Source organism: Apteryx mantelli, chromosome 2 (assembly GCF_036417845.1).
Source record: "Apteryx mantelli isolate bAptMan1 chromosome 2, bAptMan1.hap1, whole genome shotgun sequence".
Taxonomy (NCBI): domain Eukaryota; kingdom Metazoa; phylum Chordata; class Aves; order Apterygiformes; family Apterygidae; genus Apteryx; species Apteryx mantelli.
Window position 1 is genome coordinate 108,122,440 of NC_089979.1, and position 14,387 is coordinate 108,136,826.

Consider the following 14,387-nt stretch of genomic DNA (forward strand, 5'->3'; position numbering starts at 1 on the left):
GAGAAATTTAATGTTAATGTCCCCCACACACACCCCCACAAGAACATAAAGTGGCTCATCATAATGGCTAGGTTTTACATGGAGAAGTTCTTGGTCTTCAATTTTATGTTCAGAGCTCTGGAATATAATAATGTCATGTCCCTTAGTGTACTCCACCTAGCGGAAAGTGGCAGGAGAAGAATGTGGAACTCTGATGACAACACTTACGAATGCGATTTGACAGAAAAAATTTTGACAGAATAAATAATAAGAATAATGTGTAGATTTTTCCTTGCCTTTTTATGGTGGAAATAATTTTTTTTCACTGGTTATCACAGATGATTGGATATTTATAACTTCCTCCTCTTAAGACAAACCTGAGGAAAGTTGTACCCTTCTGTTGGTATATTGTATGGTGTTTCACAGGGGTATTTTTCCTCTTCTTTTGTGTGGGAGTTGTACTACATGTGATATCATCTGCCTCTTCGAGTTTGCTAAGGTCTCCATGAATAAGCAATTCTTTCGTTGCATTCCCCCCCCCCCCCCCCCCCCCAGAGTCAAGTAGATCTGCTTGCTTTATGTGCCCACTCAGAACTGGCTCATACGAGCCTGAGTCTTACCATTATAAAGGTTTCTCTGACTAATCTGCTTTCCCCTCCACTTAAATATACTCTTTTTTTTTTTTCTTTTTGAGGAGGGGTAATTGTTTCTTGCAAATTCCTTATTGATTATATTCCTGGAATATAATGGAATGATGGAAAAAGGGAGCTATGTTTTGAGTAAATTGTGTGCTGCTCATGAAAGTTAAGCCTGTGATTCAATAGTAAATGCTAATCTCTGCCTTCCACTAGTCTTGTTATTAATGTCCTGAGGATAGCTGGTGCCTTTTTATTTCATGAGCAAAGTCATGGCTTTTTTTGCCTTTGATTATTTTTACAGATGTACTTGTTCTCTGACACCCAGAGAACTTGTTAGGTCAAGATAATGACTTATTAATAAACGTGTTCTACTACTGATTAAGTTATTATTAAAAGAAAATTAAAAAGCTAGAATCATTTAACTGTCTCAAGTCTCAAGTTTATGGTAGCAATTACTGTTATTATGGGTCCTTCATAACTATTTATCTAAAGTAGAAAGAGGTTTTTTGTTTTCCCAAAAACTAGTATTCTTATGTGGATGTAACCAAATCTAAATGCTGTGGGAATCTGTAATTCAGAGGAATTCGGAATTCCCATGTAGGAGGCAAAATTGTAAATTGTGCTTTGGGAAGAGAAATTCATACTAACCTGTGTGTCTATATTACTATTCTATTTAAAGATAGTTACTGTTCTGTTTAAGACATCTTAATGAAGTACGTGCCTGTTTCCATTGTCTATGAAGCAATATATCTATTGGCTTCCTAAAAGTTACAGTCTGACACCTGACTCCCTCCGGGTTCAAAAGGGTGGTGATAAGCACTGCATTCCCTACACAGTTCTCCATTCCCACCCACACGCTTTTTTTTTTTTTAAATAAATAACAGCAGTTGCTTTCTGTCAACATTAACTACAGTTTTTCTTCCCTGCAGAAATGCCTTTTGTCTGTCTGTGCTGCCCTCTGAATTTCGCAGCAGAATCTGAGCTAATGAGCAGATATGCAGCCTTATATCCTTCAGTTTTCTCTTGAATTTGTTGCATATAACTGAACTCTTTTATCACCTTGCCAGTGGGAAATATAATGAGGAATTGGATAGTATAGAACTACAAACCAAAGATCCATGTGAGGATTCTTTAGTTCCCCAAGAAGGATAGCTTCATAGTATGTTTGCCTGCAATACCTGACTGGCTTAATCTGGCCAAAGTCTCTTAAATAGTCTTGCTAGTAATTTTAGTCCCTTTTTTATTTTCCTTGTAAGGAAGAGAGGTTTATTCTTGTCTGCTGGTATGAAGAATCGAGAGTCAGGAACCTAAAAAATTCAACAAGCTGCCTTCCCAGTTATCAGTCTAAAAGTCAAATACTGAGTATTTTTAAACTCAAGTGTAGGGAGTATTAAAAATAATTCATGTACACATTGTGCTTTTCTGTTCACTCCCAATTTTGCTGAATTTCAGAATGTGGATTTATCAATGATGAAATATTTGTTGAGCTGGTCAATGCACTTGGTCAATATAGTGATGATGAAGATGATGATGATGGAGATGACAATCCTGATGAAAGAGATGACAAGCAAAAAGATCGGGAAGGTAACGGGATGGGTATGTCTGTCTGCAGACTTTAAAATCAAGACAAAAAAACCTTTTCTTTACTCACTCGATAAATGAAATTTGCTCAAACCTTTCTGCTTGATAGTTTTCAGATCCAAAGTTGCATCATTTTCTTCATCATTTCCTTTGCCAGTTAGTTCAAGATTTGCATAAAGATTGTTATGAAAAGTGCTGTTGCCAATTTATGTTTCTCTGCATACTGAGACAGTCAAATGCTCAAAAATGAGTAAGGTATCTAATAAATGCTTTTGTACTGCTCAGAAAGTAGAATAATATTATCCCGAAGTAGGCAAAGTTCTGAATTGCCATCTCCATCTGCTGGTGAAATAATGGTTTGACCAAATCTTACAAGTGCAATTCTGTCAGCAGGAAAGATCACTTTAAGCAGTTTAATGCAAGTTCTCTGTAATTTAGAAATAAAAACCTTTTGTTTCTTTTTTTATTAGGATTTTGGAGAAGTTCCCCTTTCTCTCAACACCTCCTTGAAGTAGAAAAGGAGCAGAAATATAATTTTTTTTGTTTTCCAAATTTTTTGCTTCTTTGACAGAGAAAGAAAGCCACCCACCTCGGAAATTTCCTTCCGACAAGATATTTGAAGCCATTTCCTCAATGTTTCCAGACAAGGGTACAGCAGAAGAACTGAAAGAAAAGTAAGAAAGGATTTCTTCTAGGATGTATTGTTGTGTTGCATTATGAAGCACAGATTTCTTGACTTTGTTAAATATTTGATGATCAGGAGTGGCCCTCCCTGCTTCTAGGTTTCATGGCAGTTGATAAGCAACTGATACTTGAAGGAAATTGGCTACCTCAGGCAAGACTAAAGAGACTGTTCCTTCCAACCGAATCAAACAATAAAGAGGGGTTGCATTATCCTTCCTTGCAAACTATCAAAATGTGGGTGCTTGTGGGTGCTTAATAATGCATGTCACTCTTTTGAGGTGGGAAAGTAAAAGCTGCTCTTACAAAAGTCTTCTTTGGGGGTTGGTGAGTAATATAAATGAGTAGATGAGGTTCTACAAAGTAAATGCCATCTTTCCTAACAATTTTATATTTGTGTTAATGAGTATGGAATTAATAACTTGTCATGTCATTGAGTGATGCTGATGAACATATTGTTACCTTTCTAGCAGACACATAATTCTTACATATTTTTCATTTGTTACTGAAAATGTGGAGTGATGCTGCAGTCAAAAATTACTTTTTTTTTATTATATTGAATAAGTAACTTCCATTTATTTCTTTCAAGATACAAAGAACTCACAGAGCAGCAGCTTCCAGGAGCTCTTCCTCCTGAATGCACACCAAACATAGATGGACCAAATGCTAAATCTGTTCAGAGGGAACAGAGCCTCCACTCCTTTCACACGCTCTTCTGTAGGCGCTGTTTTAAATATGATTGCTTCTTACATCGTAAGTACAATTGTAGTATGCTTGTACATCTCTTGCTTTTTGGTATTCAGGAAACATAAAAGTGCCATAACGTGGAACACAGAGAATAAAAAATAAAAGTGCTAATATCTGCTAAAGTTCACAAAATAAACTTATGTATGTCAACATCATTTTGTAGTGAATATTGTGTCTCAAGAAATTGAATGTCTCTGTTTGGGGTAGTTTGATATCCTTTTCACTTTTGGGAATTCCCATAGAATTTTTGGTTTGGACCAACCTGATGTTACTTTTTTTTTTTTTTTATATTCTTGCAAGAAAACTACCTTGTCTTCTGTGTTACACTTCTGCAGTTTGTCCAGAGAAACTGAGAATAGAATATATTTCTCCATAAAAATATCTGGTCATTCTTCAGACTTGCTTCGTTTTCAGCAGAGAAACTGAATATCCACGAAGTTTTATTTCCCCCCCCCTCCCCCCCAGTTACTTTCTAACCACTTCACTTCTCTGCGGTGATTTGAAGAGGAATTGTTTCAGACAGTTCAGTTTTAGAAAGTGTAATAGCCTTTCCATTGAATTACCTTTCATGTTGCCCCATTCTTTTGGAGGAAGTAGTTAACAAGAGTGTTAGCAAGGATGTTAGTTTCCATTAAAAACATGAAGAGAGATTCTGAAGTACTATTTGAGACAATTCTGTCTCTGAGAACTAAGTCAAATGTAAAGGGGAGCCTAACAGTTGAATACAAAATGGTTTAGACTTGCAGTTCAATACTATGATCTCCTCCATTTCAAATTAATTTTCTGTCTTAATGGCTCGTGTGCATGTTCCCCAGTGAGTGTGCAGGCATGTTGCTTATTTGGAAGTATTTGTGCTTTGTCAGCAGCTATTCATTCAGCATGCATGCATTCTGCCTGTACTTGTATTTTACACTGAAGGCTTTACACAGGTGCTGCTGCTTTTTACTCTCCCTTAGTTGCCTTTCAGTTTGAGGAGGAATTGGAGTTGTGCTTGTAGGGGAAAAAAGCTTTTCCTGTTTCTAGTTTCTTTAGTACTTGTAGCTTTTTGAGTTAGATCAGTTAGTGTCGTTTCTTACCTACATTCTGCTGACAGCCCTTGCTTGAAAATACAAACAAAAAAGCTCTTATCTGTCAATAATGTTTAAGAAAAGAAAGATTTTTCTGGAGGTAGAGCTGCTGCCTTGACCAGCCAGCTTCAACATTGTCCTGTGAAGCTGTATATATTGTTAAAAGCATCTTTGTCTCGATGACTCATTCCAAGGAAGTACTCTGTAGTCGGTCTTCATCTGTAGGACAGGGGAGCAAAGCTGTATGCCATCTCTTGGCAAAACCATTAGTCTGGTGTTGTTTTCAGGAGTTCTTGATGCTCATGATAGTTTACCAGGGAACTTGCGTGCCAGTCCAGTGTTCCTTCTTTAAAAAGATTTTGTTTTTTATATCAACAAGAAGGCATTGCTCAGACTTAAAATGCATTTTTTTCAGTAGCACCCCAGAATTTTTTTTTAAGGCTTCTGGAGCAGTGGTTTTAGCCATTTTTCTTAGTGTGTGTTTGTTTGTTTTAATAAACTCCTGAGAGTTTTACGGTGGAGGCTTCTTTAAAAATACACATATATTTGGTTACTTAATGTAGCTTATATGGATTTACCTTTCCTAGTCACCTTCTGCAGGTGCTTAGAAGTAGAACTGAAGAGGTCCGTGGACCACACGATGTGTCTCTTACTTTGGGGAGCCTGACATTGTCACTCTATAGCTTTGAGGGACCAACTCTGCGAGACTTTTTAATGCTGCAGAGGACTGGTTGATAGTGTTCATTTTGCCATGCTTTAAGTGCAAGAGCCAACCAGTGATACAGTCCAGAGTCATGTCACTAATCTGCTATGGGACCTCAGCCCTCACAGTAGCAGCATCCTTTGAGCCAAAAGTATTGTGCTCTCTTTTTCTCTATTCACTGTCTTCAGATGGAAAACAGTCTCTATTCTTAAAGATTGCCTAAGTTCTTGCTGCTGGTGATTTTTGTTAAGTCCCTTAACTGAGTCAGTGTTCTTTCCAAAGTGGTCTGTGTCCAAGGCTCCTTTTTAAGTCATGCCTTCTAGTTAAAAAGGACTAACCAAGCAATCTTTTCAGGTTTTGGGGGCCATAGTGGAAAGAATGAAAAAAAAAAAACATGCTTTTGCTGAGGAGACAGTTTAAATGCACCTTTGTTTCAAGACAGAGTGTGAAATAACTTGTAATTGTTATGCTGTTCATGACAGCTCATGCAGCATGTGCAATGTCACTGATGAAAACATATTTGATAGCTGCAAAGAGATCTCTTGAAGCTTTATTCACACATTCACTAGGTAGTTTATTTATGAAGCCTCCAGACTGGACACTGAATTTAGCAAACTGATGCTTCAGTCACTGTTCCCTGAACGCATATCCAAATCCCACCTCTGATATGACTGGTTACTGCTCTGGATGCATCACTTCTTTCTGTTTTTATCTGTAGTAACACCAAAAAAAACCCTAGGACTGTATCGTTTGAGTGGAACTAGAGCTAGGAATTTATCTGTTAAGAACTGAGAAATTCAGTTGTATGACCTCTTCACTTTCTGTGAAGTTTCCAGACTATTAGTCCAAATCCACCAAATTTATTGCTGGGAATAAGCAACTCATCAAGAAAAAAACTATATTAGTAATCAGAAGGCTGCACTAGCAGTTTTCAGTGTCTCTGCAACAACATGACTATCTTTTAAACAAAGTTGATATGCTCCTGTTAGCAACCTAATCAGTTACCCCTATGTTCTACTTCATGCAATTGCCAAGTACTGCAGGATGATGTCCTGGCTTCTACAGATGACGTTGTGGATGAATTGTCTTGGTAAAATATGGTTGGCTACAGCAATTGGATTTCTAATTTGAGTCCCAAATCTCTGGATGAGGCATAGAGAATAAAAAACACAGGGATTCTTTTAGTCCTATTTTTGACTTTGTAATGCCCCCACTTAGATTCCCTTTTTGTTAAGATTAGCCTTATTTTATGTAGTTTCAGATCTTTATTCTAGAAAATTTGAGTTAAATATTGAAAAAATTATCATTAAACTTTTAACATGTCACATCGCCTTGATGTGCTGGCAATCCCTTTATGTGCAGGTGATGACATTTCTGAAAAAACTTGTGTACTGACTTCATTTGCTGACAGCAAGGAATTATGCCTAAGTGTCTGGACTAACAAAGAATTTAGAAGAAGGAAAAATACCAGGTAGGGAGAATTTCCCAAATAGCTTGACTGTGAAGCAAATATACATTTCAGGCTAAACTATTGCCTGTGTGCTTCATATGAGGAAAAATAAGAGAATGGAGCCCACTGGGGATACGATACAGGTGACAAATCACAAGGCAAAGCAAAGACAGAACACATGCTTAGTGTTTAGTGCTTAGTGCTTAAGCTTAGTGCTTAAGAAATATGGAGTACAGTCATTTAGGAAATTCTTCAAAATCTTCCCTTTTGAAAAAACTTGCTACTGATGTTTGAAACACTCATAATAGAGCTATACAAGCGTAGTTTTCTTCTTGGTACTTTCTTTTGTAGCAAGCCTCCAAATACTGAGCACAATTTTGATATATTCTGGCTATAGTTGTCAGTACTATACTGTGTTGAGTGTTTTAAAATAGTCCAATATAAGATAAGGCTTTGAGAATAAATACCAGGCATAGCATTTTTCTGAGGCATCTCCCTCTCTCTCTCTCTCTCTCTCTCTCTCTCTCTCTTTTTTTTTTTTTAAAGTCAGATGTTGACAGGTTTCATTGCATTACAAACTAAATATTTCCTAGTCTAAAGAAAAACAAATTTTTTAAAAATAGCACTGATTTTAGGACCTCCCACAAAAGAATTTGAGAGAAATGTTTGCATCTGAAGCTGATATGTAACAAAAATAGTTTTTCTTTCTGCACATTAGAGCAGTCTGAGGATCATGGCTTGCAAATGCTTTTATTGTGTTTTTCTGTATTGCTGCAAAACCATATTCTTTATGGTATGAAGAGAGGATAAAACAGTTATGAGAAATAACTTGGATGAATAAAATGGTATTCTGTGCAAATGAAAAGATGTCATGTTGAAAAACCTACCTTCCCCCTCACTTCTGGGGGTGGGGGGGTCCTTCCCCTCACTATTTCTTAAAAATTAGGAAAAGGTGGAATACTTCAACATTAAGTTGTAAGATTTCTTTATTTTTTTTAACATATTTTATCTACAGAACATATGAACACATCAAGGATGTATGAAACATGAGTCACATACCACATAAAGGCTCTTAACTGGAATGAGGGGCAAGAGAGGAAAGAGTACTAATAGCAACAATATGCATAAATTATGCTCCTCTTTTTGCTTGTAATTGATTTTTACATATCTATATGCCCAGACATGGTAAATGGAAGCTTCACTGTGTTTTCAGATTTATAAACTGTAATGCACATATTTGTGTATTACATTTAATTACATGTAATAAAGTGATGCAACATTTGATTAGTAATGCATTTATATCTATTCACAGTCTCTTTTTGTGTGTGTCTGTGTGTGTGTTTGTGTGTGTGCGCGTGGGTCCAGCACTTTACAGATGCTCAGCAAGCCTCGGAACGCATTGCTTCCTGGAGATTCCCATGTGCTGTTGTCACTAATGCAAGCATAAAATTGTAGAATTTATGACTTGGTTTCCACCACACCTTTCATTATGGGAGGGGAGCATGCAGTGAGGGTTCCAAGATGCAGTGGCTTCATCAGAGAAGCCCTCTTAGAAAGCTACTACCACTACTGGTGCCAAAACTAATGCTTGTGGAGCTACATTGCAAACCAGATTGCTGAAATGAGATTTGCTTTTAAAAACTTTGTCCATGAGGACATATGTGAGCTCTGCTTGTAACAGCTAAAAAATGTTCCTTAAAAAGAAAAGAACTGCACTAAAGAAGTACAACCTTAAAAACTTGGTGGACTATTAAAATGAGAAACCTGTGTAGAATCTAGGAATATGAAGAGTAGGAAAAGCTGGTAGTTTATTTAAGTTGAAGGAGAAAGATGTGATTTTGTTCACATGTGTTTTCTTAATAAAGAATGTGTTTATAAAGAATGGCCTTTATGGATTAATATGCATCAGACGGGAGGGATTTGTTCTTTCAGTTTGAACATTAGCACTTTCTATTCACTGAATGTTGAAAAATATAACCTTAAGGAGTTATTTAGGGTTTATAATGTGATAAAACTGCAGCATAAAAATTTCTACAGTGCTTGGGAATTAGATTTTTTCAGACAGGCATCTCTTAGGCTTTCATGGAGCATTACGAAACAGGCAACTGGCACTAGGTCCCGTTCCCCCCACCCCCACTCCACCTTGAGTGTTCTCTCCATTTTTCTCCCTCACAGTTGTTTATACCACTGTTACCACATTTAAGGGAAAAAAGTGTTTATTGGTAACAGTCTGGTTCAAAAATGAGTTCTATACATTTCTGAGTTTAAAGGGATTTTATTTTAAATTGAGTAGGTCATTGAATCATGGAAAATGTAAAATTGTGGTATCCTGCTGAAATCTATAGAGTGACACTGAATAATAGTAGCAGAAAAATTGGCCTTTGTTCTAGCGTTGCAGGGTTCCTGGTATTGTTGAAAGTTCAGATTATTCTTTCCTTGTCTGGTATTTGGGCTAGTGATATATCCTTAGGCAGGAGAGTATCAGATATTCACAGTGGAAATACATTGCTTGTTGCTGAGATCTGATGTACAGTCTTTTGTATTCAGATTGGTTGCTTTTTAAATGTTTGCCCTTTCTGCTTGAAGGTAGTTAATGTTACCAAACTATTGCTATACTAAATAGAAATGTGAACATTACCAAAGTCATAACTGTGAGGCAAAATTCTTTTGTGGCAGCTATTTTTTTTTCTTAACAACAAAGTATATGCTAGAGATTAAATAAAGGCTAGTGGTTCTCTCATAACATCATTACAATTTATGAATTTTAACAGTCCCACCCTCCCCCCCATTATCTTAGTTCAGTCTCCACATTAGTCTTTGTTTAACATTTTGTGTATACATAGGTAACAGAGCGCTGAATTCAATGAATATACTAGAGCATTAGCTACAACTTAATTAAAAGTATACCAGTAGATGAAATTACTAATACATATAAAGATTTGCTTTTCATATTCTGTTGTAATACCTATTGGAGAATAATGTCTGGTTTCTTGCTATTCTTTCTAGTTTTACTGGATATTGCTCTGGAGGGCTTTTCTCTGCTTCATCCCCCCCCCCCCCCCAAGCATCCTCTCCCTTCACTCAGACAAGTTCTGGCCCAGATCATAGACAGAGGTGTTGACTAGATTATGCTTATGGAGTTAAGAGGAGTCTCTCTCTTCCTTTTTATTTTTCCTTTTCTTTCTCTCCTCTTGTTCTTCTCCACCCCTCTTCAGTTTATAAGAACAGTAGGAATATTAAATAATACTTCTGATGATGTCTTAGAACTGCTTTAAAAAAATGTACACACACGCACACACTGTTTCTTTGAGCATGGAGAACTAATTAAAAAAGAGAATTGCAGAAAACTAAGGATGGTATTTATAAGAATACCATCTTCTCTTCCTTTATAAGAAGGAAGAGAAAGCTCTTTATGTGATTTGAGAACATGTGTTCCAGTGGCAGTCTAGCTGCAAGTTTCCCAGACTTTGGTTAGTAAGGTAGTAGGTACTTAGAGTACTCAAGGCTTCCAGCAAAAACAGGAAGGTCAGTCTCTCTGAAACCATCCTGTTGGGAGGCAGAGAGTGTTTGAGAGGGAAGAGCTGGTAGAGACAACTTCTGGTGAAGGGAATGGTTGGGTATTTGTAACACTGCTATCCTGTGATGCTACTGTAAAGGTGTGCATGTTACATCTGTAACATACCTACTTCTGCTCCGTTCTAAGTCACCATTATACAACTTAAGCTCTGAAAGAAGTCATCAGGGTACATGAGCGTAAATAGCAATGGATAGTTTTCTGCAAGTTGCAGACTTACTGTGGTGGTTCTGATCCATAGCGGCTGCTAGGTGCTAACCCATTTTACCTTGCAACTGGGGAAGGTGAACTGTACTCTTACAGCCTGTCAGCTTGCCTGGGGTGCTGGTAACTTTTTTTAAAGTAAAAATGCTAATGTGCTGTTCTCACTAGTGCAAATGAAAATTGGATCCATTGCCTTGACAAGGTCTGTAGAGTTGCTTTTTTTTTTTTTTTTTTTTTTTACAAGATAGAAATTGAATAACCAAATCTTAGAGGTTGAAAGAGAAGTGTTAATAGGAGAAACTCTGAATAATTTTGTTTAACTCAATGATAGTAGTAAAATTTGTTCTGTTTGGGAAGGGAGATCTATGAAATCTTCCTTGATGTATGAAACAAATGTGATAATCATCTTTACTGATGTAAATGGGCATATGCAAAACTTATTCACCTGCTTTCTGTGTGTATTTAAATGGTAAGTCAAATGCCACTAGTTGGGATTTATTTTACTCTTTTTCCAGTTTTTATCATTTTTGTGCTGCTTTTGGTAAAATTTGGTTAAAAAAAAAAGGTAAGCTTTGTTTCTTGGATGCTGTTTGAGATGAGATATCTAATGCATTCTTCTATTTTAAGACTTACAAGTGCAATATTTTGATTCTACAGCATTCCACGCAACTCCTAATACTTACAAACGAAAGAATACAGAAACAGCACTAGATAATAAACCTTGTGGACCGCATTGTTATCAGCATCTGGTAAGATAATTTCAAGTGGACTGTGAGAATTCACTGAAGCAGTGTTACCTTATAGAATAGCAAACTATACTTGGTATTAGGACATGCTGCATTTTTGAATGTGAAGAATATAGCTGTGAGCCACTTGAAGCCAAATATGGTGTGTTCAGCTTTTTGCAAAAGAATTGCTAACTTCCAGTCATCAAATGAAAGTCTAAGTAGGAAGCTGAGTAATTTTTAACTCTATTAAGTGTAGTCCAAGATATTTGTAGGTCATTGTGTCCAATCTAGGTGTAAACAGGGTCTTACATATTTAGTTATCTTGTAAGTTATATCTTAACTGAAGACTGGAAAGCTTTAGTTAACAGAAGGAGGATTCCATCCAGTATTTGTGTGCTTAAGAAATGATAATGGAAAGTGGGAAGCTCTTACTAATATACTTCTGAATCTCTCCCATACCTCTTCTAAATTTTTCTGGTGTGAGAAACTAAGTATCTAATTTTCCAATCCAAACTCACTACACATTATCATACCCTTTTTCACTAGAAAGCAGATTACCACTGATTGCATTTTGAAAAATGCAGAATATGTACGGTTTAGGTGCCCTGTGCAAGAAGAGCTCTTGTACTTCGAAGGGTATTTTGTTTGGGAAATCTTTGTTTTTTTCATCAAGGAAGATGAAAACTTACTACTGAATTATTTTTTCACTTGCCAGCCAAAATGAGTGGAACTGAAATACTAGCGTAAACACTTTTAAAAAGTAGATTTATTCATTATAGCATTGAAAGTATTCATGTTCATGATTTAATTAAAAACACCTGTACATGCAGAAACTCTTAAAAACAACTTGAATAAATGCTAGAGGACACTAACTGGAATTCATGTGTACGATTCACTTGTAGAATAATGCAAACTTCTACAGTATGCACCTAGAACCTGTTCTCCCCAAACCTCTGACCATAGGTGAAAAAAATTTTAAACTCTTGTACTGAAAATCATAGTGTTTTGTATTTAGGAAGGCGCAAAGGAGTTTGCAGCTGCCCTGACAGCTGAGCGTATAAAGACACCACCAAAGCGCCCAGGTGGCCGTCGAAGGGGGAGACTTCCAAATAACACCAGCAGACCCAGTACACCGACAATAAATGTATTGGAATCAAAAGACACAGATAGTGACAGAGAAGCTGGAACTGAAACTGGAGGAGAAAATAATGATAAAGAAGAAGAAGAAAAGAAAGATGAAACATCCAGTTCTTCTGGTATGGCTAAGTCAATGGTGCAGTGCTTAAATAGAGGAATCAAAGTTGAGCCACACCATCTTAGAAACCCTGTTTTTGAAATGTATGGAACTCAGTGAAAAGACAGAATAATTATATTAATCAAATAGAACCCTATAACAAAAGTTCCATATTGTCTCTTGATTATGTGTAGAGGTGACATTGTGTCATTTTAATACCCGCAAGAGCTATGCGAAAGTTACTGCTTCTGTTGTGGCACTTTATAAAATACTTGTTTATTTTATTTTTATACATTTTATTTTTATACATTTTATTTTTATACATTTTATTTTTATACATTTTATTTTTATACATTTTATTTTTATACATTTTATTTTTATACATTTTATTTTTATACATTTTATTTTTATACATTTTATTTTTATACATTTTATTTTTATACATTGCAATTGGACAGGTTAGTAATTTGACAATTTCAAGGGATGTGGAAAGTTTTTGGAACAAAGCCTTACTTTGACCCATAATCTCAATAATTGCTTATTACAGAAGCAAATTCTAGGTGTCAAACACCAATAAAGATGAAGCCAAATATTGAGCCTCCAGAGAATGTGGAATGGAGTGGTGCTGAAGCCTCAATGTTTAGAGTTCTTATTGGCACTTACTATGACAACTTCTGTGCAATTGCCAGACTGATTGGGACCAAAACATGCAGGCAGGTAAGAAGCGAAGTTACTTACTAAGAATGATAGTATTTTACTTTCAAAGCTGGAGGGAAGCATATAAATACTAATATTAAATACTAAAAGAGAAAATTTATTAATCGTCTTGGTTTTCCCAAGAATGCTGTCATCCAGAATTCACTCCACAAATGTATAAAAGTTAGTTTTAAATCTGTTTTTAAATTAAATTTACATAAGATTTAAATTAGACTATCTGTTCTTAAATGACAAAAAAATCAACTTTAAATATGTAGGAAGGGGACTATGACTGGATATAATCTGTAAGACGCTGATTGGAGGAAATCGTACTAACTTAGAAAATGAGTAACTTTCTGCCAGCGAGAGATTTATCGTGGATGTATTATGGTATCTCTTGTTAGGTGTATGAGTTTAGAGTAAAGGAATCTAGTATTATTGCTCCAGTCCCTGCTGAAGATGTTGATACTCCTCCCAGAAAGAAGAAGAGGAAACACAGGTAAATCTGTTGCTAAATAACCTTAGCATTAAACGTAATAATACACTGGAGAGACAGTGGACCAGCAGTAATTAAGAACATAACGTATTTTGAAGGGAAAGTCATAGGACTTTTCTCCTTTTCTTTTCAAAAATAATTTGCAGCAATGTGGGTTTTGGTTTTGGGCCAAAATGCTCCTAGGTAGGCAAGTATAACACTACTTCTCTCCCCTCCCCCTTCTTTTTAACCTGTAAAACAGCCAGATTCTTGTTAGCAGATTCTTATAGTTTATTGCTGCAAATATTCAAACTAAGGTTAGATTAGGAATACTCTACACAATTGGTTATAACATTCAAGACATTGCAGTATGATTTAGTTTGCAGCAATAAGTATTAAATTTACAAGCATTGTAATTGGATTAAATAGGGGTTGTGTATGGTATTTTGCAAATTAAAACATATATTTTTTTTTAATGGTGGAAAGTATTCTATTAAAAAATTCAAATGATCAGAAAGCAAAAGTGTTATAGCAAACTAAGATTGCCTCATTTTTAAAGAGAAACAATTCCTTACTACATGGACAAGGACCTCAGCTTCATTATCAGCTAGAATTTCAGGTGAAGAACCA

The 14,387-nt window shown here is 36.0% G+C and overlaps 1 protein-coding gene across 5 annotated transcripts in view; it reads left to right on the forward strand.

Moving 5' to 3' along the window:
• EZH2 (enhancer of zeste 2 polycomb repressive complex 2 subunit) overlaps window positions 1-14,387 on the forward strand; it is a 53,204-nt gene that overhangs the window by 27,510 nt on the left and 11,307 nt on the right. For 4 of the 5 annotated variants that reach the window (XM_067291199.1, XM_013955703.2, XM_013955705.2 and 1 more), the window contains 7 exons: window positions 2,070-2,213; window positions 2,770-2,872; window positions 3,469-3,632; window positions 11,282-11,373; window positions 12,368-12,608; window positions 13,134-13,303; window positions 13,687-13,781. In XM_067291199.1, the coding sequence (XP_067147300.1) occupies window positions 2,070-2,213; window positions 2,770-2,872; window positions 3,469-3,632; window positions 11,282-11,373; window positions 12,368-12,608; window positions 13,134-13,303; window positions 13,687-13,781 (1,009 nt within the window). The remainder of the gene's footprint in view (window positions 1-2,069; window positions 2,214-2,769; window positions 2,873-3,468; window positions 3,633-11,281; window positions 11,374-12,367; window positions 12,609-13,133; window positions 13,304-13,686; window positions 13,782-14,387) is intronic. The other variant, XM_013955704.2, reaches the window with a different exon arrangement.